Source organism: Phalacrocorax aristotelis, chromosome 20, assembly GCF_949628215.1.
Source record: "Phalacrocorax aristotelis chromosome 20, bGulAri2.1, whole genome shotgun sequence".
In the NCBI taxonomy this organism is placed as follows: Eukaryota; Metazoa; Chordata; class Aves; order Suliformes; family Phalacrocoracidae; genus Phalacrocorax; species Phalacrocorax aristotelis.
The window spans coordinates 8,314,932-8,341,245 of record NC_134295.1 but is presented as its reverse complement, the minus strand read 5'-3'; the positions used below and the strand labels follow the sequence as shown (position 1 = coordinate 8,341,245).

General features: G+C 53.5%; 2 protein-coding genes across 10 annotated transcripts in view; both read left to right on the top strand.

The window, feature by feature from the left end:
• The window catches only part of FHL3 (four and a half LIM domains 3), a 177,640-nt gene extending 170,005 nt beyond the window's left edge, over positions 1-7,635 (top strand). For 4 of the 9 annotated variants that reach the window (XM_075114567.1, XM_075114568.1, XM_075114560.1 and 1 more), the window contains 5 exons: positions 2,736-2,917; positions 2,998-3,172; positions 3,815-3,984; positions 4,165-4,351; positions 5,636-7,635. In XM_075114567.1, the coding sequence (XP_074970668.1) occupies positions 2,762-2,917; positions 2,998-3,172; positions 3,815-3,984; positions 4,165-4,351; positions 5,636-5,787 (840 nt within the window). In that variant the 5' untranslated portion in view covers positions 2,736-2,761 and the 3' untranslated portion in view covers positions 5,788-7,635. Of the gene's footprint in view, positions 1-1,439; positions 1,605-2,732; positions 2,918-2,997; positions 3,173-3,814; positions 3,985-4,164; positions 4,352-5,635 lie in introns of those variants that run through there. The other 5 variants (XM_075114566.1, XM_075114559.1, XM_075114564.1 and 2 more) reach the window with 2 other exon arrangements.
• A 7,548-nt stretch (positions 7,636-15,183) lies between these two features.
• On the top strand, positions 15,184-24,546 carry SF3A3 (splicing factor 3a subunit 3). Its single transcript, XM_075114711.1, has 17 exons — positions 15,184-15,345; positions 15,428-15,475; positions 15,656-15,708; positions 16,202-16,307; positions 16,782-16,854; positions 17,235-17,326; positions 17,773-17,855; positions 18,229-18,367; positions 18,716-18,784; positions 20,263-20,330; positions 20,660-20,767; positions 21,091-21,160; positions 21,833-21,997; positions 22,112-22,222; positions 22,667-22,757; positions 23,617-23,672; positions 24,244-24,546. The coding sequence occupies exons 1-17, from the start codon at positions 15,250-15,252 to the stop codon at positions 24,319-24,321; spliced, it is 1,506 nt and encodes a 501-aa protein (XP_074970812.1). The 5' UTR covers positions 15,184-15,249; the 3' UTR covers positions 24,322-24,546.
• The last annotated feature ends 1,768 nt before the right edge of the window (positions 24,547-26,314 follow it).

Sequence of the window (26,314 nt, the reverse complement as noted above, 5' to 3'; positions counted from 1 at the left end):
GGGTTTATATGGTTTTTGCTTCCTCTTCTGTGGCTGCTGTGTTGTGCACCCTGCAGTGGAAGCAGCACTGCAGGGCACCCACTGGCGCTGCCTGCAACACTGCCGAGGGCTTCGGCCAGCACGAGGCCAGCTGGGGGTCCTGGTGGGCTCGGGGTGCCAGCTGCCTTTGGTAGTGGAGGAGAGGAGGACTGGCAGGGGCCTGAGTGACAAACAGCATTTGGGACCGAAATGTTCCTGTCCTGTCAGTTGTTTTTTTTTGTCCCTGTTTCTATCATCCGATAGCTCAGCTGCCCCGGGGGAGCAGGGATTGCTCCGGCCGTGCCACGGCCCCGAGCACTTGCTGCGGAGCGGGTGCTCGCACCCGTAGCTCCCCCGTGGTTTGGTGACTGGCACCTCGTCCTGAGGGTACGTGTGGGGCTGGGGCAGCACCTGCCTCATCGGGGTGGTTCAGGGGTGTGAGAGCCCCAGCAGTTCTCGGTGGGTTTATGCTGCCCACCTCCCGCCCCTGTGACATGGGGAAATGCCCCTTGTTTTGAGTTTGGGGACCGGGGCTCGTGGAAGGGACAGCGTCTGGGTCAGGCGCAGCAGTGCTGAGTCCATGTCACCGGTAAAACCCAAGGCTTCTCCCATCAAGTTGCTTTTCTTTCTTTTGCATTTTCCGACGTCCTGTATTACAGAACCACGGAGACAAAGCACAGCCCGTTGAGCAAACATGGCAGCTCCCGGCCCCAGCGTGCTGCAGCTCCCAGGGTAGGAGCGCTCATTAGAGGCCCTTTTATTACAGACACACCTTGGAAAGTTCCCTTCAACAGGACTGGGAGGAGGAGGATTGTTAATTTGATTTCGCTCTTTGCCAGAGAGAAAGGTCCCAGGTGGCTTCAGGGAGTGAAGGCAAGTGGGGTGGCAGAGGAGGAGGTGGTGGGTGAAAGGTGGCCAGGAGCCGTGTGGGGTGCTGGGGGAGTGCGGGAGCTCCTGCCCAGCCAGGCGAGCGCCCCATGGGGTGCCCCAGAGAGAGGGGCCAGCCCAGGCTGGGGCAGAGCTGGGGCAGCAGGTCCGTTTCAGTGCCCTGGCACCTGCCCGGCTCCCCCATGCAAACCACCCCAAGCGGCTGCCCCATCTCCACTAACAGACTGGAAACTGCCCGGCCCAGGCTGCCTTGTTCCCCAGGCAGCGAGTCTGGGGCTGCCGGCTGGGGCTTCAGAGGACAGGCTCGGCGAAGCAGTGGCCCCGAGCCCGCGCTGCTCGCAGGGGCACGCTGTGGAGCTGCTCCCACGGCCGCAGCCACGCACGCCAGCCTGCCGTGCTGGAGGGCACAGAGCGGTCAGCGGAGCAGCTGGGTAACGAGGGTGTCTGAAGAGGGACTTTGTTCCCCCTCTCTTGGTCACGTAGCCATGTGGGAACACTGGATTTATTCACTGGCAGCCCTGTCGGCACATACCAGGCTTGACAACAGCTGGGAGTTGTGTGGCTTAACCAAGAATAGCCCTGGGAAGCTCGCTGCCGTGAGTCAGAGCTGTCTGGATCAGCTCCTGCCCCGGAGGATGCCTCCCAGCATAAGGGAGGCAGCCGGGGAGCCTGCGAGGAGGGAGACACAGAGGGTGGCGGTGAGTTCCCTGCCCCATTAAATGCTAAACTGCAGATTGAGCCGTAATAGCTGTTTCTGAAGTGAGGGGGTTTATGGAGGAAACTGCAGCATGTGGCGCTCTGCAGCTGACTGCTCAGATGTAATTCCATGGGCTTGTCTACACTTGATAGCAACCTGTATTAAAGAAGGGTGTGATTTTGCAAGTGGAAAACTCCATATTTAGGAATAACCAGGTTAAACCAAACAGAAGGGAGAGACTCTTGTTCTGGAATTAGTGCTCCAAAGAAAGCAAAATAGTTCCACAAACCTCTTGTCTGAGAGGGAGACAGGGGCAATGAGAGACATCTGATCTCCTGTGTGCGAAAGCCCAGCACCTCTATTGCTTGTAAAAACAGCCACCCTCCCCAACACTTTCTCTCTGAAGAGCGTTTGTAGTTGGAGCAATATGTGCAAAACGGTCTGCTGGGATGTGGCTTCATAGCTGGGCACGGCGAGGGGTGCCTGATTTCTGCTTCCCCGTGGAGCAGCTGCTTTAAAGCTCTGGAGAGGTTCCAGAATTTGAGACACTGACAGTCCCATCAGGCAGAGCATCAGCTCACAGGCCATCAGGAGGAATCTTGCTTTTGGTCCAGGGCCATGCTTGTGGCTGAGCGCGGGTCTCTGAAGGGCTGCTTGGTAGGCAGCTCTCCCTCAAGGGTGGCTGGCTCTCTGATGTGAGAGAAGTGGATGTGCACCTGCACAGTGTGTGCGTGGTCCTGTTTTGGGTGCCAAATCAAAACTGTTAACGCAAAACAAAATTCTCTCTCTGGGTTGTCATTTATACTCTGCTTCCCAGCAAGAAGCTCAGCTGCATGCTTACGTGTCTGGGTTTCTCCAAGTGGTGGCTAAGGGCCTAAACTGTCGATCTTGAGTATAAACCTGGAGCAAGATTCATCGCGGGCCCTGAATGTGCGCAGGCTTTTTTGGAAGTGCGTACAGCCACAGAGCAGGTGCAGCAGCTCAGGTCTGGGTCCTGTCCTGACAGCGGCTGTTTGTTGGCTCAGTGCGGGGATTCGCGGTCCTTGCCCTCCAGAGATGGCAGGGCTGCGTGGGGGCACCTCGGGCAGCGTAAGCTGATACTGACCCTGCACCTCCGCTGATCTCCTAGCAGGTGAAGGAGGCCCTCAGCCTGGCACCATGACAGAGTGCTTTGACTGCGACAACTGCAAGGAGTCCTTGTATGGGCGCAAGTACATCCAGATGGACAACGGCCCGTACTGCATCCCCTGCTACGATGCCCACTTTGCCAACACCTGTGATGAGTGCAAAGAGCTGATCGGCCACGACTGCAGAGTGAGTATGGAACCCCGCGGCTGGGCAGGGTGGTCCCCTGCGGCAAGCGGTCCCCTCCTCATCTCGGCTGTCCTCCCCAGGAGCTGTATTACGAGGATCGCCATTACCACGAGCACTGCTTTCGTTGCTTCCGCTGTGACCGTTCTCTGGCCGACGAGCCGTTCACCTGCCAAGGCGAGGAGCTGCTGTGCAATGACTGCTACTGCAGCGAGTTCTCCTCCAAATGCATTGCCTGCGAGAAGACAGTCATGCCAGGTAGGAGTGGGCAGATGAGCGCTGCAGTTTGTTCCTGGTCCCCCCCAGCAGCATCAGGCGGGGCTGCAGGGTCCTGCACTAGGGCAGCAAGGGAGAGCGCTGAATTTCTGCTCTCCCACCCCACTGTCACTGCATAGAGTGGGCCGGGCACTTTGGCACTTTGCTTGTCTGGCAACTCAGCAGGATCCCAAGCTGCGATCACCATAGCAGCTGTCTGTCTGTTCCCCTTTTTCATGGGGAAGCGAGCTGGGGAGGAGACAGCAAAGGGTTTCCTGGGCATTTTCTGGTGTGTGCTGATGAGAAGGAATGACTGAAGGCGTGTGAGTGTTTCTAGAGATGGCCTGAGGCAAGGGAGTGTCTTTGTTTGGCCATTCCGGCACCGTCTTCAGATGTAGGTTACAGCAGGCTCTGACGCAGCCTGTGTGCTGGTGCTGGGGGCATGTTCCCGCAGCCCTCCCCTTGCGGCTGCGGGGTGGCCTCGGGCCTCCTCTCTCCAGCTGCCTGCAGTCCCGCTCTGCCATGGGGAGGGCAGGCACGGAGCCGGCTGTGCAGGACCACAGTTTATCCTGCACAGCCTCCCGTGTCCCCTTCGTGTGCGTGTGCTGCTCCCTCCTGTCACACTGTGAACGGCTCTCTCTGCAGGATCCCGTAAGCTGGAGTACAATGGACAAACCTGGCATGAGCATTGCTTCATCTGCAGCAGCTGCCAGCAGCCCATCGGGTCGCGATCCTTCATCCCAGACAAGAATGATTATTACTGTGTCCCCTGTTATGAGAGCAAGTTCGCTCCTCGCTGCACTCGTTGCAAAAAGGTACGTCTGGCCTGACCGCCCAAAGCCCCCAAGTCCTCTGATCCAGGGGCAAGTTCCCCGCTCCTGTCTGAGCCCCACCAGAGAAGGGTTCAGCTTCCAGGACCCCTGCTAGCCGCTGGTTTTGCGCTGCGGCCCGTTTCCCCTGCCCGTGTGTCACCGGTGCGTGCTCTCTTCCCGCAGACACTGACCAAGGGAGGAGTGACTTACCGCGATGAGCCATGGCACAAGGAGTGTTTCATCTGCACAGGCTGCAAGACCCCCCTGGCTGGCCAGCAGTTCACCTCCCAGGATGACAACCCGTACTGCATCAAGTGCTTTGGGAACCTCTATGCCAAGAAGTGCAGTGCCTGCACAAAGCCCATCACAGGTGAGCAGAGTGGCTCTGGTTACGTGGTGCTTCCTCAGGGCAGGGCGTGCCCTACCTGTCCTGTTTCCAGACATGCGGTGATTTCTCTGGGTGAAGCTGCCCTCTCGAGTGCACGGGGCCTGTGACCCAAGCCCATATGATGCTCTACACGTCTCCACCATGCAGCCTTGCTCAAGTGTCTCCAGGCACTTCAGGCCTCCCTGGGACAAATGACGGGAGTGCAAGGTGCCCTCAGGCACATTCCCCACAGTAATTGCAGCAGCTGCTTTCTGAGGAACTGCATAAAAGAAGATACCTTTGTTGCAGTGGTCCTGGGGCCACTTGTGTCCCTTCGTGTGCATCTTTCAAAGTGGTGAACTGTGCCCCTTGGGAGGAATTCCCTCTGCCCAGGGGTAAAGGCTCCCAAAATGACCCCTCACAGCGTGATCTTCTGTCTCTAGCTTGCCTTGTTTGAGGCTGGTTGCCATGTCCTGTGGAAAGATTGCTCACAGACAGGGAAAGCCAGAGACTTCCAGCCACAGCTGGAGCAGCAACTGCTGCAGGGGAGCCTGGACTGGTCGTACCTGCCTAAATCAGGGGAAGCAGGGGGTTCTCTTCTGCAGAGACTCCTGAGAGGGTCTGGCCGTCTCCCTGTCCTCCCCCACTTGACCCTTCCCTTTGCAATTCATGTCTGTTGCTGCTGGGGAGGCAGGCAAAGGCATGAATCAGCTGGTGACTCAGAGGATGACTCTGGCTGAGGACAGGGCAGCTCCCGGGCACCCTGCTTCCCATCTGGTCCTTATCAGTTTGTCACAGTCCCGGGGAGAAGGGGGGGGGGGGTCACAGCTTGCAAGTCCAACCACTGCCAGAAGAGGAAGGAAGCTGCCCACGGAGGCTCTGCAGGAGCCTGGGCTGGTGGCAGGAGGGCTCTTCCCAGGATGTCACTAGCACCATCCTTGGAAGTTGCTGCTCCAGGCAGTGCTGCCAGGAGCTCCTGGCAGCCCCCTCATTTGGTGTGATGGGGCAGCTCTGCTCCCTGCTTCTCTCTGGGGAGAAAATGGTGATTCTGGTCCGAGGATCTCAACCCTGCAAAATCTGGTGTGAAACCATTTTGGTCCTCTTCCCTGCCAGGAATGGAGATCTGCATTTCAGATGTATTTGATACTAAGGGGTGTTTGGGTGCCACAGTGCAGCACTGCGTGTGAAGACCTGACTCTGAGATGAACAGGCCAAGACTTGGTCTGTGTGGGAAGCTTATCCCAGTTTCCCCAGGGGTTCTAACACTGCGCTCTGTCCCTCCCGTAGGCTTTGGTGGTGGTAAATACGTCTCCTTTGAGGACCGTCATTGGCACCATAATTGCTTTAACTGTGCCCGCTGCAACACCTCGCTGGTTGGGAAAGGCTTCATCCCTGACAACGACGAGATCCTGTGCCGTGACTGCAGCGGCGACTTATGAGCCTCTGAGGACACCGTGGGGCAGGGGCTTCCTCTATTCTTCAGGGTCTTTGCGCCAGATACCCCAACAACATTTCAAGGGCAGGGCACAAGGCACAGGAGATGGGGGCTGACCCTGAACCGCGGTGTATTCCACCCTGAAGGCTAGAGTACGCTATGCTATGGCTCTGTGCAGAGTCAAAGCTAAATAAAGTTGAAACAGGAGCTTCAAGACCCCCCCTTTATCTACTCTTTCCTTTTGCTTCCTGTCTGACCAGGCACGAGCTGAGCCCAGGGCCCCAGCTGAGCAAAGGGCAGCGGCAGCAGCTTCAGTGTTGGGCTGCTGGATCTGCACACTGGCAGCATGCATTTACCCCCCTTGGCACAGCGCTGACTTTTCTCTTTTCCCCATGTGCTTCCCTTGCTCTGTGTGATATAAGGCAGCAGCTCCTGGTCCATGAGGCTTGGCTGTGCTGGCCTGCGCAGAGGGTGGCTTTGAAGCACAGCCTTTCCCATACGTGCAGCCGGCCTGTGGCCGTGCTCGACCTGGGCATGAAGGGTGCTCTGCCCTGTTTGGGAGGTTTGGGGACACCAGGCTGGAGTGTCACCAGGAGAAGAGCATGTGTCCTGCCAGACAGGATCCATCTCTGGATTTCTATAGCCACCTCACCATTTGGGGCCAGACCCTTTGCTCTGCATGTCTCCGTGGAGGTGCTCTCGCTCAGATGTGGATGAGGAGCTCAAATCGCTTGCAGGTACAGGGTGTTCTGCCCCCACCACCTCCCTGCTCTGTTCCCGTCCATCTGTGCTGTGATCTCTGGCAGCTGCCTCTGCGGCGTCTGAGCTGGAGCTGGTGTGGGTATCAGCCTGCTGGTGGTCCCCCCTAAGATGCTCCTGGCTGAGCCCCAGGAAAGGGCTTGCTGAAGGCTGGGAGCACAGAGGGCTTTATTCCTGCTCCATCCCTCTCATAGGGAGCCATGGGACGGGGACTGCCTTACTGAGCCCAGCCACCAGCGGCACAGGTAACACCGAAGACCTTCCATTAATTCGGGGAGGGGAGCGTTGCCCACAGGCTGTGGCTGTGCTCGGAGGCTGCTGGGCGTGCTGGAGGGGAGGGTCTGTGGGAGCGCAGGGCGCAGCATGGAGGTCAGCCGAGGGGACAGTCAGTGTGTCCACAACCTGCTCCTGCCAGGGCCAAGCGTCCCCCACCCTGCAGCAGCTCCTCCAGCCACTTTCATCCCTTGATGTGTCCCAAACGAGAAGCAAAGCAAAGGTGGCACCTGGGCTGCCCTGAGGAGGGGCTTTGGATCTCCCAAGTCCCTGCATTGGCCATAACTGGGCAAAATAGGACATCTTGAGCCATCCCAGGCTCACACAAGGACTTGAGCCATCCTTGCCTGATGGCTGAGCTGGCCCTGGGCCCTGCTAAGGCCCCTCTGCAGTGGGATGCTCATGCCTGCCTTGTCTCTACATCCCTTTTTATTCTGTCTTGCTGGGGCACTTATGCTGACCCTGCTTTCCTGCTTAGGCAGCCATGTGCTTTTCTGAAAGTGTCTTCTTGTGATTTTATTCCTTTTGTACTCTTTTGTTGTGAATATCTGTCATTTTGTAACCAACTGCAGGGCGATGGGGCTAGCCCTGCCCCCCCAGGCTTCACCTAGGAACAGAAAATGTAATGCATGTTGAAGTGTTATTAACTCTGTATTTAGATCCTTGTTGAATCCTCGTTTGAAAGCTTTGATGCAGGCAAATCAGAGTTTGTGTGTTTGCTATTCTGAGGAGCTTGGAGCAGTCTCTAGAAGGAAGTGTCCTAAACCTCAGCCTCCTGTGTATTTCCTACGGCTTTATGTAATAAACCGTTTTAGTGATGCTTGCTCTCATGTTTCTCTCAAACAGCAGGCACAGGGCAGAGCACTGTCTGAATCAGTGTTGCGGCTCTGTGCTCAGCCTTGTCCTCACCCCTAACCCCGTACTGGGGATGGCTAATCCCCCCAGTGCTCACGCCTCCCACTCCCCAAACCGCACGCCTGGTACCAGCCCCATGGGTTATGGCAGCAGAACAGCAGCTCCCTCTTCCTGCTGTGCGGCTGCAGTAGGTCCCTGGTTCTAGGGCTGCCTGTTTGTCCATGCCTGCTGTCTGTCCAGGCAGGCTGTTCTGCGGGACGGGCCTGAGCAGGACCCAGCTGGTGCCAGCGCTGCATGGGCATGATGCCTCTGGGCTGGCTGTCGGGTCGGGCTCAGCAGCAGCCAGGATGCTGCACTGCTGCAGGAGCTGGTCTGGGTGGCTGCGATACCCAATCGTATCCTGCTGTGCCTCAGTCCCCCTGCGATACGTATCCCCAGTCCACACACGTAGGCTCTGGGGCAGAGGTTTCTTGGGGAAGTTGCTGTTGTAGTCTCCAGTTGGGGTAACAGTGGTCTTTTGGCAGCCTTCCCCGAAGCGGTGCATGCTCATTATTCACTTTTATCAGCTGGGGAGCCATTTATTCCCCTAACATCTGAAACTATTTTCCACAGATTCCTTTACATTTACTAACAGCGGCCATGACTTCCTCTGGGCTTGCCTTCCCCAGCACCCCACTCTGTTCTCCGTGCATGGTGGCTCAGCTCCAGTGGGTGCTGCTCCGGCGGCACCACGACACTGGCTCTGTGGATGTGCGTTCCTGGCTCCTTCAAAGGCTCCTGCTCTGGCAGGGTTTTTAAAGTAAGATTTTTGTTGCTGTTGCTGCCCTGTGACCTGCGCCAGGCTCTGGTTTTGCTGCTGCTCAGCCTCAAGGGGTGAGCGAGCAGCTCCAGCCGGGGAGGTTTCCAGCTGAGCCTGTCCTCCAGCAGGAGCACCACAAACCCTTGTTTCTGCAGCGCTGTTTCCAGGGATTAACCACAAAAGGTTTCTGTACAAAGGGCCTCCGGGCTCCTCTTTCAGTCAGCCTCAAGAGCCTCACGTTTTTAGCCAAAAAAGGAAATGACCCAGCTGCACGTAGCACTGGAACATCTGGATTTTATCCCTGTCATGAATGGGTCATGGCTATGCACGGCCCAGTGCCTGATTTACAGGAGGGGGAGGGTGATGTCATCCACAAACATCCCCCGAGACTCCCGGAGTGCGGGTCTAAAACAGTCATGAAAATATTATTAAGCACAGGCGAATAGCGCGGGGGGCGGGGCAGGGCTGGGGCTGCTGCGCAGGGTGAGGTGGGAGCAGGGAAACTCGCTGGGAGTCCAGGGCAGCACTGGGGGCGTAGAAAGAGGCTCCAGCATTAACCGAATGTGCCTGAGCTGGGCTCACCTGCACCACCAGCATGGGAGGGACAGTGACTGGATTTGCATCCCAATGGGCAGAGCCGGGTCCAAGCCACTGCCTGCCCCGGCCCCAGTGAGATGTCCCGAAAAGGCTGCTGGCTCTGGGCCAGGGCGAATGCGGGGTGAGAGCAGGGCCCTGCCATGGGCTGGCTGGTGCGGCTGCAGGGATGGGGACAGGGACAGGGTCATGACGCTCCCTGGTGCCTGGAAGCAGCCTTGTGTCACGGCCCAGGGCACCAGAAGCAGCTTAGCTCAGCAGTGGTGCCCATGCTGGGCGCATGCCGGCTGTGTGCTTCCTCCGCTGGAGACGGACACGGCTGCTCCTGGCTCGGGCTCGCTGCCGGCAGCGGTTTCACTTCCCAGGGGTTTGTTCTCTTTCCAGCCACAGTTCACCCTGGAGGAGAGCTGAGCTGAGCTGTTGGAGCGTCGGGTACGGTCTGCGCAGCAGCGACGTGTGCCGGTGTCCCGGAGCTGACGGGAGCTGCATGGCTGGGGAGCGAGCTCTGCCTCCTCCCGCCTGTGGCTGGGCAGGAAGGAAAGGCTAATTTCAGCTCCCAGCTGCCCGCTGGCGTTTGCCTCTTTTTTAGCTGTAGCTGCACACAGGTTCAGACAGTGTGTCAGGTTACCGTGCCGGTAATGCCTTGTCTGGGCTCCCCAAGCTGAGCACAGGCCTGGCTTGCCTGCTCTGGGGTCCCACCAGGTGACCGGTCAGGAGGCTGCGCCAGCGCTGGGCGAAGCCAGAGGCTCAGGCTTGGCCCCACGATAGTAACAGGCAGGTCTCCAGGGCAATGGCTGCAGGTCCCAGCGCTGGTGGGAGAGCCAGTGTTGAAGTGAGTAGCTCTCCTTTGTCTCTAGTGTTAGGTAGGGATGTGCCTTATAGCCAGGCCAACCTGCAGGCATCCTGTGAATCTTCCCGCAGGTGTTTTTTGTTGCCCCTTTGTCCCCACCTTGCCAGGGCAGCACCTAGTGAAGGTGCTGGGGTGTAGGGGAAGGAGCAGTAGCTCAGCACAAGCAGGTTTGCTCCCATCATCCCAACTTTCCTTCCAGGAAAACTGCGATGCCCCTCCCTGGTCTGTCCCACAGCACAAAGGCGGCTGCTACGGCGCATGGCACAAGGGGCTGTGCTGCTGCCCCGGGACAGAACGGCACCTCCGGGAGCAACCTTCTCCCACCAGAGCAAACCTCCCAGGTATGCTGCCATTCGCGGGTGAGGAGGAGGGAGGCCATGCGGGGACTGGTCTTGTCCCACCTCGAACCTCCCAATGCCAGCAGCTCAAAATAAAGAGGCCATGTAGCTGGATGGCACACTGCTGGATTTCAACTCCTTCCCTTTCCAGGGATGAAGTTTCATGCAAAGGGAAATGGAAGAACACTAAGTTCAGAATCTTATCTCTGTTTTTATTTTTAGGCAGGCATTCATGGGGAAGAAATGACGTACTTTGGGGCAGCCTGTAGTGTAAGAGAGTAATTAAAGACAATATTCTTACCTTCAGTATCATTCTCTCCTCAGTGAATTGGCTGTTCCCAGGGCAGGATCATGTTTGCCTGCCATAATTAGCCCAATTTTTTTGTTGTTGCTTTTGGCTTAAAGTAATTTATCATCCATGGTAGAAAAATATGAATAATTTATTTGTGAGTTAAAATTTAATTATACCTTTGCATTTGGCAAAGTGGGGGCAAAGCACTGGCCTGATCTCTCCTTGGCATTTAGGGTGGATCTGAAGAAGGCAATTAAAATCCAAGTGAAAGTGGAAGCCATGGTTTCTGTGGGAGGACTTCCACCAGGATCGTGTCACTCAAGCACAGTCATGTTGTTGAAAGCCTGTCAGGCAACAAAAGTCTGCATTTCCCAGGTACCAAGGGCAACAGCTCTGACCCATGAGAGACAGAGGGCTGCATACCAGATCCTGCACGCTTGTTTCCTTCAGGCATGTTGCAGACCAGACTCTGATTCATGACCCTGTAATGCTGCTGGAGCCTGTCAACTCAGCCAGCCACTGGCATCCCACCTGCGTGGGAGGGGGAGGGTTTTCTCCCCCTGCTGCAGGGGCGCAGGGGCTGGTACCGGGGTGGGTGCACGGTGCCAGCCGTGGAGCCAGGAGCTCTGCCTGGGTGGCTGTGATGAGCACAGGTGACAGGGACACCCGGTGCCGCCAAGCCTGGGCATTCCCTCCCTGCCCTGAGTTCAGCCCTCACCTCAAGCTGGACTGCAGGAGGTGATTTCACAAGCTGTGTGCTGTGGATAACAACCGTGCCTGGGCTAAGTGACTATGCCCGCGACACCCTGTCTGTCCTGTATCCTGGGGCTCAAGGTTTTTCTCAGGAAGACAAGGTGGAGGCAGGCTTGCAGGCAGTTCAGGGTCACTGCACACTCTGCCTTGGCTCTCAGCACCCAGTGCTGCATGGGCTGGACACCCGTGCTGCCTGCCCCATCGCCAGGCAAGCCCTGAGGAGCAGTACTCCCCAAAAGACAGGCCTGCTGGGGCCTGGTGCTTCATGAAGGCTACCTTCTGCTTCCAGATGGGTCCTGGAACGTGCAGGGTGAGTGTTTACTTAAGCAAGCTCACAATAATTTTGATAAGGGTAATTAAAGCCATGACATTTTCGAAGTACTTCTTCCTGTTTTCTCTGTCCTTGTTGCGTATGTTCTGCAGCAATGCCGCAGCAGGGAGGAAGAGCACGTATATGCGCAGGGCATCGTGTGGGTGGATGGCTGAAGGACGCTGCGCAGGGTGGAGTTGCTGCGTGTCTGCAGGAAGGGGTGTTGTCTGCATGCCCTGTGCTTGCATGGAGGGTACGAACGCTTTTTGGAGCAGTTATCCATGGTTAGGAGGACTTCAGGAACATGCGCTACCGGGCCAAATGCTGTGCAGAGTTTCTGGGAGATGCCAGATATGCCACCAAATATGGTCGGCAATGGGGAGAGCTGTGGGCAGACCTGGAGGGACTTGGAAGGCAGCCACCAAGAGGACTCCTGCCTGCAGAAACCCCCCAGGTGCTGTGCCCAGCAGGGCTGGGCAGGGCTGCAGCAGTGCTGGGGTGCAGCCGCTGCCACGGAGGGACGGGCAGGGCTCCTGGCAGGCAGGCAGGGCTGTGCAGCGTCGCAGCTCTCCTGGGCACAAGACTTTCCCTCCTTTCCTGGCAGCGACTGCCACACACCCACCCCGGTGCTCTGGGCAGCACAGAGCCCAGCTGCTCTGCATAAAACAGCATTTTCTCAGTGACTGCTAACGATTTGAGTATAATTTAAGCTAATGGCCTCATACAACACAACACTCTCCACTGTGATTTACTAGACTAGCAAGCGTAAGCAGTTGTGACAGTGGCAACCTTTTCCTCTGCTGAAAGCCGTTTGCAGAGGGCCTTGCGCGTGCAGCCAGCCCCGTGTGCACGGATCCAGCCCTGCTCCTGGCCATGGGGGGGCTGCCTGGCCGTGACTGGGGGTCCCCCTCTAGCCCTTTTTCTCTCTCAACCATCAGACGTGCATCCCCTTCTGCAGAGAGGGCAGCTCCAGGGCCTGGCCCTGGGCTGGAGCGCAGGGGGCACCCAGGAGGTGAGGGGGGCCACTGCTGCCACCAGTCCCCTACCCCCAGGCTGACACACGCAGGCTCTCGACGAGACACCCTCTCCCCAGCCACCGTCCTGGGGGGCCATGCTGTAGAATCACACAATCATTAAGGTTGGAAAAGACCTCGAGGATCACCAAGTCCAACCGCCAGCCCAACACCCCCAGGCTGCCTCAACCATGTGCTGAAGTGCCACATCTACATGTTTTTTGAACCTCCCCAGGGATGGTGACTCCACTGCCTCTCCGGGCAGCCTGTCAATGCCTGACCACTCTTGTAGTAAAGACATTCTTCCTAATATCCAGCCTAAACCTCCCCTGACGCAGCTTGAGGCCGTTTGCTCTCATCCTCTGCGGCTCTGCAGCAGAGGCGTCCGTTGTGGAGTGGAGGCACAGCCCACACATCCCCACTCGATGGGGCCCGGGGTCCTGGCCAGAGCATCCCTGTGGCCCCAGCAGCGAGGGGCACCAGGTGTGCCGCCAGGCCCGTGCCAGAGCAGGACATCGAGCCTCTTAATAATAGCACTGGTGGAAATGGTGGAAAAGGGATGCCGAGGAGCTTTGCATGGCCCTCTGCGGGCTCCAGTGCCCAGATTCTGTCCAGGTCATGCTGTCGGCACCTTTGGTTTTGTTGTTGCTTTTCTGGCACTTGCGCAATGATCTATCTCTCCCGGGCAACAGAATGACGAAAGAGCTGCTTGCAGCTGCGGCACTGGGGAGGTGAGACCACAGAAATGCCAGGGACCTGCTCCAAGGGGAGTCCAGCTCCTCAGGCCTTCTCTGACACAGGCGGTGGCCTGAGCCCTGCTCCCCCCCTCCTCTGACCCTGCTGCTGTGGCCGCAGTGTGCCGGGTGGGTACCACCATGGTCTTCAGGCCTGTGGTTTCCTCCAGCAGCTGCTCTTGGCACTGAAACAGCTCTTCTGCTGGCCTCAGACCCTGCTGCTGTTTTCTTGAGCGGGCAGATGGGACAGAAAAAGGCAGGATGCTCCTTTGTGTGCACTGTCATGTTAGCAGCCTTCCTGTGCCTTATCGCTGCCCCTGAAACTGCAGTGCAGGTTACTTGTGTGAGGGCACGAACGCTGGTGGCAGAAAGCCCTTCTCTCCGGCCCCCCAACAGCAGAGGAAGCACCGGGGCTGCTGTCAGGTCCCTGCGGGCTTCTCTCCAGCCCTGTGGCGTCAGTGCAGAGTCGCCACATGTCAGCACCGCCGTCGGGTGACAGCATGGCCATGCGAGGACCACCGGCGCCCGCTCGGCGCCCCGCGCCGCGGCCCTGCCTGGGCAGCTCCCATGGCACCGGGCCAGTTTTCCACACGCAGGGGGACGTCCCCAAAGCCTCCTGCTCTGGAGGGTTTGCTCAGCAGCCGCCGTGCCGGCAGGGACCCTGTGCCCCGCCATGACGCCTGGGGCTTGTTGTCCTCTTCTCCCAAGTCACCAGTGATAGAACAAGAGGAAACGGCCTTAAGCTGCATCAGGGTAGGTTTAGATTGGGTATTAGGGGAAACGTCTTCACTATGGGAGTGGTCAGACCCTGGCACAGGCTGCCCAGAGAGGTGGGGGAGTCACCATCCCTGGGCGGGGTTCAAAAACCATATAGACATGGTGCTTGGGGACATGGTTTAGGAGGCCTGGGGGTGTTGGGTCAGTGGTTGGACTTGATGATTTGCTTACAATAACTAGGAATAAGTTATCTAATACTTTTGGTGTAATAGAACTGTTCTTGCAAGTGAAGCTGCTTTTATCAACATTGGCTTAAAAGAATGGACTTCTAGGGGTCGCCCAAAGGTAACATTACTCCAGCTGCAAACTAGATTTTTGAATTATGTATTGAACTAATGAGCTGGACAAAGCCTGTCTTTCATTAAGAAAGCCTACATCTTGCTGCCATTTGTCTTACATATACCAAATACTAACCTTTTTTCGCCCATTATTGTTAATTTATTTCCTTGCATTCTAAGTATTCCTTTAGACTACTTCTCTTTTGTAAAAATGTGTCAATAGTATATTTTTGTTCTCGATGCTCTTTTCAAACACTTACTACTGTTACATTTTTAGGACAAAAGTCCTAAATCTATCTGATTTACTGATACAGAAGTATCATCCATGAGCTAGTCGGTCAAAGGAAAATTCTGAAGGAAAAAAAAAAAACCGGCATTAAAAGATGTTGGTTTTGTAATGGCAGAACTGGGCTGGGGGGGTGGGGTGGGATGGCACAATAATTCTGCTTCCAGGATTTTTCTTCCACATTTACCTCACCCACAGTCTTAAGCACAGGTGATGCCAGAGGTCTCTTCCAGCTTGGTGCCTCTGTGTCTGTGCAAGGCTGCCCGGAGGGACCGGCCCGACGGGGGACGGGACCGGGAGCTCTGCCCTGGCTCCGGGCACGCCGGGCCTGGCCGCCCACACCCCGGCCACGGGGCTGCCCCCCGCCCGCACAGCACCGCGGCCACCGAGCGCCGCCGCCGGGCCGGAACCTGCGCGCCGGGCCGGAACCTGCGCGCCGGGCGCGGGCGGCGCCGGAACCTTCCCGCGGGACACACACGCCGGGCCGGAGCCTTCCGGCGCGGCGCAGGCGGGACCGGAAGCGGGTGGTCGCGGTCTGCGGGCGGGCGCGGGGGGATGGAGACCATCCTGGAGCAGCAGCGGCGCTACCATGAGGAGCGGGAGCGGCTCATGGACGTGATGGTGAAGGAGATGCTCACCAAGAAGTCCACGGTGCGCCCGGGGCCGCGGGGGGGCGGGGGGAGCGGCCGCCGCCGGGCCTGGGCCCGCACTAACCCTGCTCCTCTCCCCGCAGCTCCGCGACCAGATCAACTCGGACCACCGGACTCGGGCCATGCAGGACGTGAGTGCGCCGGGAGCGGGGCGGGCGGCGGCCTCGGCAGGCCTGGCTGGGCTCCGGCGGCGGCCACGGGAGCAGCGCGGGCCGGGCCTCTGCTTAGCGCGGCCAGAGCGCCCGGGGCTGAGCGGGTCTTGCCGATGGTGACGTCCTCTGTGGCGTTTGGGGCTTTCTTCTGTTTTTTAGAGATACATGGAAGTGAGCGGCAACTTGAGAGACTTGTATGACGACAAGGACGGGTAGGTGCTCGTGCAGGTGCCTCGTCTGGCGCATGAGTGTGTCGAACGTCTGCTGAGCGTGTTTTGCAGATGGGCTGGGGGGGGTCTTTTAAGTCAATTTTAAGTATGTGAGGAGTAACACTGATGTGCGAGAGCAGGAATCAAGTTTTGGAGGCTAAACCTGCTAGAGCAGGACCCACGTTGCACCTTGGATATGCACACGTTGGATATCGGTGTTCTGTTATTTTCTTGGTTTAAGTCCTGAGGGGAGGCCAGGAGTTGCTTTGAAGGTTTGTAAGTGGAGGCTATGCATGTGCAATGGAAGGCTTGACCCAGAGCCTCAAACTGTAAGCTTGGCAGGCTGTGAGAGCTGATGTCACTTTTGGAGGTTTGTGGATAGTCTTACTGGAGCTTCGTGTGACCAAAATGCAGCACTAGACTTGGAAAAAGACTGTATCAGTGTCAACATGTTTTCCTTTCAACTTGTAATCTGTCCTTTTTCACGCTTTTATAGCTTACGGAAAGAAGAACTCAGTGCCATTTCAGGGCCAAATGAATTTGCAGAGTTCTACAACAGGCTGAAACAAATTAAGGAATTTCACCGGAAGCACCCGAATGAGGTGAGTAGTTATATATACTTCATAAGAACAGCTGATGTGTGGTCTGTTGGACCTCACCCCTACAATAAACAGACTTTTTTTTCCCCAGTTTAATTGCCCTAATATATGAGTATTAAGCACAGTGAAATGTCACTTGAGAAGAGAAGACGTTGGAGGTGAGGTAGTGCTTCAGAGGCAGTATGTAAGCTCCTGTGAGAGCGGTATGAACAGGAGAAGGTGCAAGATGCCAGCTGTGCTCTCTGTTTGCCGTGTGTTAGCTCAGGAGCATTCTGCTGCTCAGCTGGTGTTTGGTCTTCCCTTTCTGATGCTGGCTAAAGTCAGACTCTTTGTGCAAAAGTAATGGTGAATAAATGCTTTGGATACCTTTTCAGTTAACAGTTTTATTGTTTGCAACCTATTGTGATTTCGTATTAATTATTCTAGGACATTAGCTGAAGTAATATTCTTTTCTGTAACTTCTGTATGTTCTTGAAGATCTGCGTTCCGATGTCAGTGGAGTTTGAGGAACTGTTGAAGGCCAGAGACAACCCAAGTGAAGAAGCTCAGAGTAAGTTTGTAGTTTTTCTCTGAGGCCAGTTTAAGTGAAAATATGCTGCTTGCTTGAGAGGCGTTGTTTAATGAGTTCTTTGATCTGTTTTGCATGCTTCAGGGTTCCACTTCCATTTTTCTAAAGGACTTCTGAAAATTATTCTTTTGTCATTTAAATTCTGGAATATTTCACAGTAGTGGCGCTCCTCTTGAGGAGCGTTCTGGTGTGCTTGCACTGAGCAGAGTCAGGTGTCTGATCAACCAGTATCCCACCTGCATTGTAAACACCTTCCTTAAGCATAAATTATTCCACAGTTAACCCTTTAAGTTCTAAAACATATGTATAGTAAGTAGGGAAGATTAAGCTCATAATAAAGCTCTTCATGGTCTTTCCTACAGATCTGGTGGAGTTCACAGATGAGGAAGGGTATGGGCGATACTTAGACCTGCATGATTGTTATCTCAAGTACATTAACCTAAAATCATCAGAGGTAAGTGGCTGCATGTGTCTGGGAACCTCAGTGCTTCAGGCCAAGGGGTTTTTCTCTGGTTGGTTCATGGTTATTTGTTGGCTTGGCTGGGTTTTATTCTTACATAAATAAGTTTATTTCCAAATAGCTATTTCAAAGTCACTTTGCACATACAGCTTGATGGCATCTGAATTCTGAATGCTGCTTCATGACTCTCCTCTCTTGTTCTCTTCAGCTGATATCTCTCTATCATTAATGTAATGATGGCCTTGTAAAAAGCCTCTGTTTTCTGCTACCAAGTATGGATGGGTGTCTAAGGCAATGTGTTAGAGCCCAGAGAACCCCTGGCCTCTGCAGGCCAGAATAATGGCATGAGCTTGTGCTTTTCTTCTGGTCTGGTAACTGGAAACTGGGTGTTAATTTGGCTGCATGTGTATAAAGTCTGACTCAGACTTCTTTGTTCTTAGAAATTGGATTATATCACTTACTTATCCACATTTGACCAACTCTTCGATATTCCCAAGGAGAGAAAAAATGCTGAATATAAGAGGTGAGCCTTTCTATCTACCTGCTCCTTTTATGACAGTTGATGAGAAGGAATTTGCTTGCAGCTGCTGAGAATATAATTCACAGACAGACTTAACTCATGTAAACTGGGTCACTGAGCTGTAGTAACTCAGTCACATGTCTGATCCCTGAGATAACATGCAGCGCAGCAAAAATGTGGAAAGCCACAGTCTACTCTGTGGAAGGACCTTTCTTTATCCTTGTAACTGCTGCATCTAGAAATCGTGTGCTGAAAACTCATAATCGTGATTACTTCCCTTTGGAGCTCTAGAGGGTATTTGCTTTCCAAAGACGTGGTTAGAGAAATAGGTTACAGGCTGATATGGAATTACCTGTGCTCATGATTACTCTGCCAGGTACCTTGAAATGCTTCTTGAGTACCTGCAGGATTACACGGATCGAGTGAAACCGTTACTGGACCAGAATGAACTTTTTGGGAAAATTCAGACAGAGTTTGAGAAGAAGTGGGAAAATGGAACGTTCCCTGGCTGGCCGGTGAGCAGTTGTGAAGCCCGTGTGAATGCTTCTGTATTTGTGATAGGTTTTCTGTGAATCATTTGTGTAAAGTAATCTCCAAGGTTAAGTCTCATAGCAAGGTGTGTAGCTGTGTATCACAAAGATGCAATTTAATACTAACTTGACCTTGAAAACCAATGTAACAGGTTTGAAACAAACCTTTTTTTAAGGTTTGCCTATATTGTGTCTTTTCTATTGTTTCACTGCTCAGTTAAGTAAAAGAATTTTTCTCTGTGAAATGAACTGTGTTTCTTGAGGTTGGAATATTATATTACATGAAGTGTTGTAGGATGACACAGAGATCTTGCATGTGGTTTTTCTTGGCAGAAAGAGACCAGCAGTGCACTCACTCATGCTGGAGCCCACCTGGATCTCTCGGCATTTTCCTCTTGGGAGGTATGTTTTCAGTGCTCTGCACTTAGTGCTAAATTCTGAGGAGGTGGAAGCTTTGTCTTTTCACACTGTCTCCCATAACATCCTCATGGACAAACTAAGGAAGTGTGGGTTGGATGAGAGGGCAGTGAGGTGGATTCAGAACTGGCTGAACAGCAGAGCTCAGAGGGTTGTGATCAACGGGGCAGGGTCTGGCTGGAGGCCCGTAAATAGCAGCGTTCCCCAGGGATCTGTGCTGGGTCCAGTCCTGTCCAACACATTCATCAATGCCCTGGGCGAAGGGACAGAGCGTCCCCTCAGCAAGTTCGCTGACGATCCCGAGCTGGGAGGAGCGGCTGATACGCCGGAGGGCTGTGCTGGCACCCAGCGAGGGCTGGACAGGCTGGAGAGCTGGGCCCAGGGGAGCCTCAGGGAATTCAACAGGAGCCAGTGCAGGGTCCTGCCCCTGGGGAGGAACAACCCCCCGCACCAGCACAGGCTGGGGGGGACCTGCTGGAGAGCGGCTCTGCTGGGAAGGCCCTGGGGGTGCTGGGGGGCAGCGAGGTGACCCTGAGCCAGCACCGGGCCCTTGGGGCCAGAAAGACCAACGATGTCCTGGGGTGCATGAAAAGGAGTGTGGCCAGCAGGGCGAGGGAGGTTCTCCTCCCCCTCTGCTCTGCCCCAGTGAGGCCACATCTGGGGTGCTGCGTCCGGTTCTGGGCCCCCCAGCTCAGGAAGGGCAGGGAGCTGCTGGAGAGAGTCCAGCGGAGAGCTGCCGAGATGGTCAGGGGCTGGAGCATCTCCCTTGTGAGGAAAGGCTGAGGGACCTGGGTCTGTTCAGCCTGGAGAAGAGAAGGCTGAGGGGGGATCTCATCAGTGCTTATCAATATCTGAAGGGCGGGTGTCAGGAGGATGGGGCCGGGCTCTTTTCAGTGGTGCCCAACGCCAGGCCAAGGGGCCACGGGCACAAGCTGGAACACAGGAAGCTCCACCTGAACACGAGGACAAACCCCTTCCCTGTGCGGGTGCCAGAGCAGGGGCACAGGCTGCCCAGAGAGGCTGTGGGGTCCCTTCCCTGGAGACATTCACACCCCGCCTGGACGCAGTCCTGTGCCCCTGCTCTGGGGGTGCCTGCTCACGCAGGGGTGGGACGGGATGAGCTCCAGAGGCCCCTTCCAACCCCTACTGTTCTGTGATTCTGTGATTTTGATTCTTTTAATAATTTTACTTGCTGTGCTTTTGCCGCTGGCTCTTTGTTCTCTGAATAAAACTTTGATGATGCTGATGACCTAATTTCTCCCATTAGGGGGATGTAGCTTGAAAGATCTGGTTAGATTTGTCACATTCTTCATTTATCTGTGAGGAGTGGTATACTCTTGACAGTCCTTTCTTGAGTGCTGTTTGTTGTTTAGGTTTTTTTGTTATAAGTTAAAACGGACGTACATCCGTATTGTATTTTTTTAATAGCTTCTCTCTTCTTGTGATTTACTTTAATTGAACAGGAATTGGCCTCTCTGGGACTGGACAGATTAAAATCAGCTTTACTGGCCCTAGGACTAAAATGTGGCGGGTAAGGTGCAGTCTTTTTATTGTTCTTTTCAGTTTTTGAGGTCTTCCTGTCTTGCATTCCTTCATGGGATGCTTGTTTTGTCATCTCTGTTGCACAAGAATTACTTTAGTGATGTTTGAAAGACAAAACATAGAGAATCAATTAGGGGATACTGCAACCTACTGGTTTGAAAAGTGTCCTGTGCTGAAGTCTTTGGCTTAAGGAAGGAAGACAAAAATAATAGGAAACCTCTTGATCTCTTAAAAGCTAAATTTAGAGTTTTGTTGCACTAATTCAAATAGTTATTCAAAACTCTGGTTTAGACTCGTCTCCTCACTGCTTCTCCATAGGACTCTGGAAGAGCGTGCTCAGAGGCTTTTTAGTACTAAAGGCAAATCCCTAGAAGCACTTGATCCTTCCTTGTTTGCTAAGAATCCAAAGACAAAAGGAAGCAAAAGGTGAGTTCCTAAAGGTCATTCTCAGGTTGGTGGTGTTCTCTTCACCTGGATGAGAAGTATTCTATAGGCATCACTATTGTATAGTCGTGACAGAGAGATTCTTGGAGTATTAGAAGCTTTTTATGTAGGACCAAATAGTCCTGAACCAAATGGAAGATAGCAGAGCTGGATGGTTTGTGTGCAGGTTAGTTTACATGAGCTGTTTGGTACTTGTATACAGCAAGAAAACAGAAACTAGTCAAATGTGTCTTTAGGAGTTCAGTGTACGCGTAATGTTTGCAGTTCTGGAATGGGCTTCATTAAGTTTCTTTATCTATTTCCAGAGACACTGAAAGAAATAAAGATCTTGCATTCCTGGAAGCTCAGATTTATGAGTATGTGGAAGTTCTTGGGGTAAGGATTTTGTCTTTGAGCTTTCTATTTCAGAGCTGTCAGATAGTGACTGGAAGGTCATCCACGTCTTCACCCTGTGCTTTCATAGACAGTGCGCCCAGAAGAGTTATTTTCATGTCTAGAGTCGTAATGTTTTAAAGGGCTTGTTAGCAGATAGCTTTTTCTCTCAGGCAGTAGAATATGATGGATTACAGTTATATTTCCATCAGCTAATTATTTGGCAAGCTTTTGTGGACAGACCCAGGTTACAGAGGCTACACGTTCCCTTGAGGAAGGCTGTCTTTTTCCTAGGCACCAAATCAATGTAGATAATTTCTACTTTGTGCCTAAGTCTCAGGGTGTTGCAGACCTTTACTTGTTCTACCTTGATGCTTGCCTTAAGTCCAAGCTTGCTTGATTTTGCAGCGATCGCGTGTAGCAGAGTGGCTGTTGCCGTTACCTTGTCGTCTTGGAAGTGCTAATGGTAGTACACGTTGTTCATTCTTTGGAAGCAGGAATTGTTATCTAAAAACTTCAGTTGTTGGGTTACATAAACCAAGAGTTTTGTTTTGTACTGGTCTTCCATTCCCTTCCCTCTGTACCTTGAGGAAGCGTTTCACACTGCAAGAGTTTGCCCTTATTCTGTTGCTGCCTTGTTGTGTGAACCATCCTGTCTCTGTTCTCACGCTCCAGGAACAGAGACACCTCACTCACGAGAACGTGCAGCGTAAGCAAGCACGGACAGGGGAAGAGAGAGAGGAGGAGGAGGAAGAGCAGATCAGCGAGAGCGAGAGTGAAGATGAAGAAAATGAAATCATTTATAATCCTAAAAATCTGCCTCTTGGTTGGGATGGCAAGGTAACTGAGATTGCCAGGGCTGGAAAAGTGGGGGATGTCACTGACTCCAGACTACTCTTCTGTTTGAACCTGCCTTGCCATTTGGCCTAATCTTTGTTTCTTTTTGTTTGTCAGCCAATCCCATACTGGTTATATAAATTACATGGTTTAAACATCAACTACAATTGTGAGATCTGTGGTAACTACACCTACCGAGGGCCCAAAGCTTTTCAGCGTCATTTTGCAGTAAGTAATGTTTTGCTACAAAAACATTGGTACTATGTTCAGATAATCTTTATAATAAGTAACTAGTAAATCACTGGAGTGCCCAAGTGGCGCTTCTTCCAATTCTAAAATGTGGGTCTGGGCTTATGCTGCAGGGCCGTGTGCTTGGAATTAGAAATTATGTAGGCCTTGCGAAGACCTCCTGTGCTAATTTCTGTACGGTCCCTTCTTGTTTGAACACTAATTGCAGTATCCAGGTCTGAGTGGTACGGAGTGCCTGTTGACTGCTAGTGTATTGTTACTGTCTAAAATACAGGAAAAGTATTTTTAGAGATGTTTAGGACTGGTAGATTTGTATTTCCATAGTATTTGTTTCACCCTGTCCAAAAGTTAACGTGCCTTTTAGTCTTTGGGGATGAAGTGGCATTCCCTCTCATACACTGACCTCTTGCCTCTCCTCCCCAGGAGTGGCGACACGCTCATGGGATGAGGTGCCTGGGGATTCCCAACACTGCACATTTTGCCAATGTCACGCAGATTGAGGATGCAGTCTCATGTAAGTAGTGATGGCAGGACAGGGAACCTGTGGCATAAGAACGCTTTTACTACCTCTCGCCAAAAATTTCTTACCCTGTGACTGGAGACCAGTTTCAGGGAAGAGGGTAAGAAACATGGTGCTGGTGGGATGGTCCTTCCTTGGAGCACCCCTCCCAGCTCTTGAACGGAGAGTGGCTTTTTGCCTTTGTTGGATACCTGCAGCGGTAGATGCTCGCTGGGATTGCCAGCGAAATGTTCGTTTGTTGCCAGCGGTTTTGTCTGCAGTGCTTTGTGTATGAAATCTCAGCCAAGTGCAGTGGGCCACCATTTCTTTAGATAGAGTGTGGCTACGTCATCCCGTGTAACTCTTAATTGATGCTCACAAACATCTTCATGGGGATTCCAGAAAAGCCTTCAGGAATGGTAGAGCCTATGGGCAGATCGTGAAAGCCTACGGTACTTAGGACTTAGAGTGATTATAATTTAATGTGACTAATCTGTGCTGATGTTTTGAGGAGCAGACACAGTTTATGGTTCCTGGAGGTAAATTAATTCTTGCCTAGAAGAAACCAAACGGGTAAAGCCTTGATTTCCAAACAAGGTATTATTACCTTTGGAGCTCTATCTCTGAAGTAGTGTTTTTGGACCTTTGTCTCGTGTCCCATCCTTGTTTACTTCAGTTCTTGTGCCTTTCAGTAAACCATACTGGGGAATGATAATCTGTAATGGATATTAGACACTTTTCTGGACTGCTGAAGTGACAGTGCTTTAAAAGAAAGAGGGTGGGGCAGGGGAAGCTCACATGTATATTATATTAGTTTTTAGTCTAGTATTTCAAGCGAAATGGCATCAGATCCTGTATGACTTTGTATTTACAGTGTGGGCAAAGCTGAAACAGCAGAAGGCTTCAGAGAGATGGCAGCCCGATACAGAGGTGAGATGTAGAGGTGTTTGGATGTCTCTAGTCCTGTGTACGTGGGAACCCCCATTAACCTTACGTGAACTGCCTGGGTCTGTCAACAGAATTTCTGAGAGAGTTCCCTGTATGCTGGAGAGAGAAGCGGGAACCTACGCTGCTGGTTGCACAGCTCCTGGCAGTGGTGTTGTATGAAAAGCACTTCTTGTGCTGTGTTGGAAAGTAGTTCTGAGAGGACAGACTCAGCCCTTTGTGCAAGAGTCTTTTAATACGCTGCTTTGTGAGAAGAAAAAGGAACTGTTGTGAGCAGTGTGAGCACTTATACTAGAGCCTTTTCTTAAACTTCTGTCTCAAACCATTCTTCAACGGTACACAGGGCAACTGTGGGACATACAGCCTGCAGTACGGCGTGTAATTCCTCTTACTCTGGATAAGCTCTTCTCGTGGAGCCTGCTGGTAGATATACTGCATGCCTTTGTGTAGAGAGCTTCTTGGCAGGATGGTCGTGTTCAGTAGGGGCTGCAAATGCTGTAGTACAACCCGAGTCAGGCTGTGTCCAGGTGTTTCTAAACTGTTCGTTCCATTCTAGGAGGAATATGAGGATTCCAGTGGGAACGTAGTGAATAAAAAGACCTACGAAGACTTGAAACGCCAAGGGCTGCTGTAGCTTTTCCCAAATGAAGGATTTCGCATCTGAAAAGCAAGTGGAGCTGTGTCAGCAGCTCTGAGTCTTCTTCAGCTCCTGGATTTTCTATGTGCATGAATATAGATTTCAAGGATACTTTATAGAATCCCTTTCTAGTAAGCCCCATGTGAAAAGCAGACTCGTGATGTTATTTTATATTAAAAGAAACAAACAACCTTGAAAAATAAACTGATTTTAATTTAGGAAGTGCTGAGAAGCTTGTCTCCTTTCGTATGCTGGAAGAAAGGGGTTTGATTATGGTATTTTTAAAATGCTTCTGACGCAGTTTGAGTTGTCAGAAACAATTGCTTCTCTCTTATTCCCGTTCTGAGGGAAAGTTTTATGATGAGGATTGACTTTCTGTAAAGCACATATGAACCTTGCACGCTGACAATGAGGAATGGTCCTATACCAGACCTTGCTGTGGGCGTATGGTTTTCTTTGAGCTCCTTTGCAAAACAAATGTATTTGGCTTGCATTGCTGCTTCTGCCTCAGGTCTGCCTCCCTGTGGAGGTTTGGCCACTGGGATTTTTTTCAGGGAATTAATAATAGAGCTTGATTTAGGTCGGGCTGTGTGGGCAGTTTGTTGTAATTTCTGCAGCAGCATGGCAGTCCTTGTGCCCCCTCCAGCGGGGTTTCGTTTTGGTGAGGAGTTGGCTTGCGTGACACCTCTCGCCTCAAAAGAGCCCTTTCTCTGTTGTCGCTGTGCAGGGCCGTTTGCATCCCCGGATGCCGTGGAGCAGCAGGTATCAAACGCTTTCCCCGGGTGGTGTTTTGCGCGGCGGTGGTTGGCAGGGGTGGGGCTGGTTGCCGGCACCAGGGCGCAAGCCTGTGCCGCAGGTACCGCAGCTGCCGTCGGCGCTCGGAGGCACTCGCTGCCAGCGGCGGCTGCAGGCTCGCGCCGGGGCTTCGGGGAGCGGGCGGACAGGGTGAGTGCGTGCTGCGGGCTCTTCCCTTTCCCTGCCCTAGGGGAATGTTGTTCTTGGGATGAGGCCCTGTCTGGTGGGCGTTCGTTCCTAGCCTGCCCTGGAGCTGGGTTGGGCTGTGCTGGATGGTGCCCTGCTCAGGAAGGTTGTCCAAACCTGCCCTGGGGGGTGGCTGACCTGGGCTGGAAGGTGGGGAAGATGCCGGCTTGCATTGTCTCCTTTCACTCTGAACAGCCTCAGTGGTCTCTATGCAAGCTTCAGCCGTTCCAGGTCCCTGGGGAATGCTGACTGGGTGTAAACCATAAGACAGGAGGGGAATGTTATAGTTCTTGGAGAACTTAGCCATGGAGCCTGTTTGGAGTCACGTCTCCACTGCTTCCTTAGCTAAACAGGTGAAGGTTTTGAACAAAAACAGAAAGAGTCCTCCAACGGAGAGCTGGGTGTGATGGGAAGCACCAAAGCACATAGAATTTCCCAAACCGTGGGGGCGAGTGGCAGGGCAAGGGACTGGGTGGTGAGAAGCTGTGGAGACACCTCTTCATAGTCAGGACTTGACAGCAGTGTGGAGGCACATGCAAGGACGTGATCAGGAGCTTCACAGCAGAAAAACTGTCCAATGATCCCGCTCTGTCATGAAGCCCAGCCGCTGTTGGCAAAACCCCGTCCCCGTGCTGTGAAGCAGCGGTGGCCCCTGTGCCCACCCTCAGGAGCAAGCTGCAGCAGCAGCTTTGCCTGGCAGCTCTCGTGTGCAGCAGACCTGCCTCCTGCCCTCCCTGGCCAGCCTGTGTTCCTTTCCCAGAGGTGCCCGGACTCCTCGCTTGGTCCGGCAGCAAGCCGCTCGCAGCCCGAGGGCCGTGCTGCCTGGGCCAGGCAGGTGGGAAATCCTGCGTGACAGGGACGTGTGTGCCGCCGTCCTGAGCTGGGGGCGACGGTGTGGGCTGGCAGGGAGGGGAGACACGCAGGGATGGACACGCGGAAAGGATGTGACTCGTTATGGTGAGTTAACCAGAGGTATTTGAGCATTGGCAGTGCAACGGCTCTTTATGAC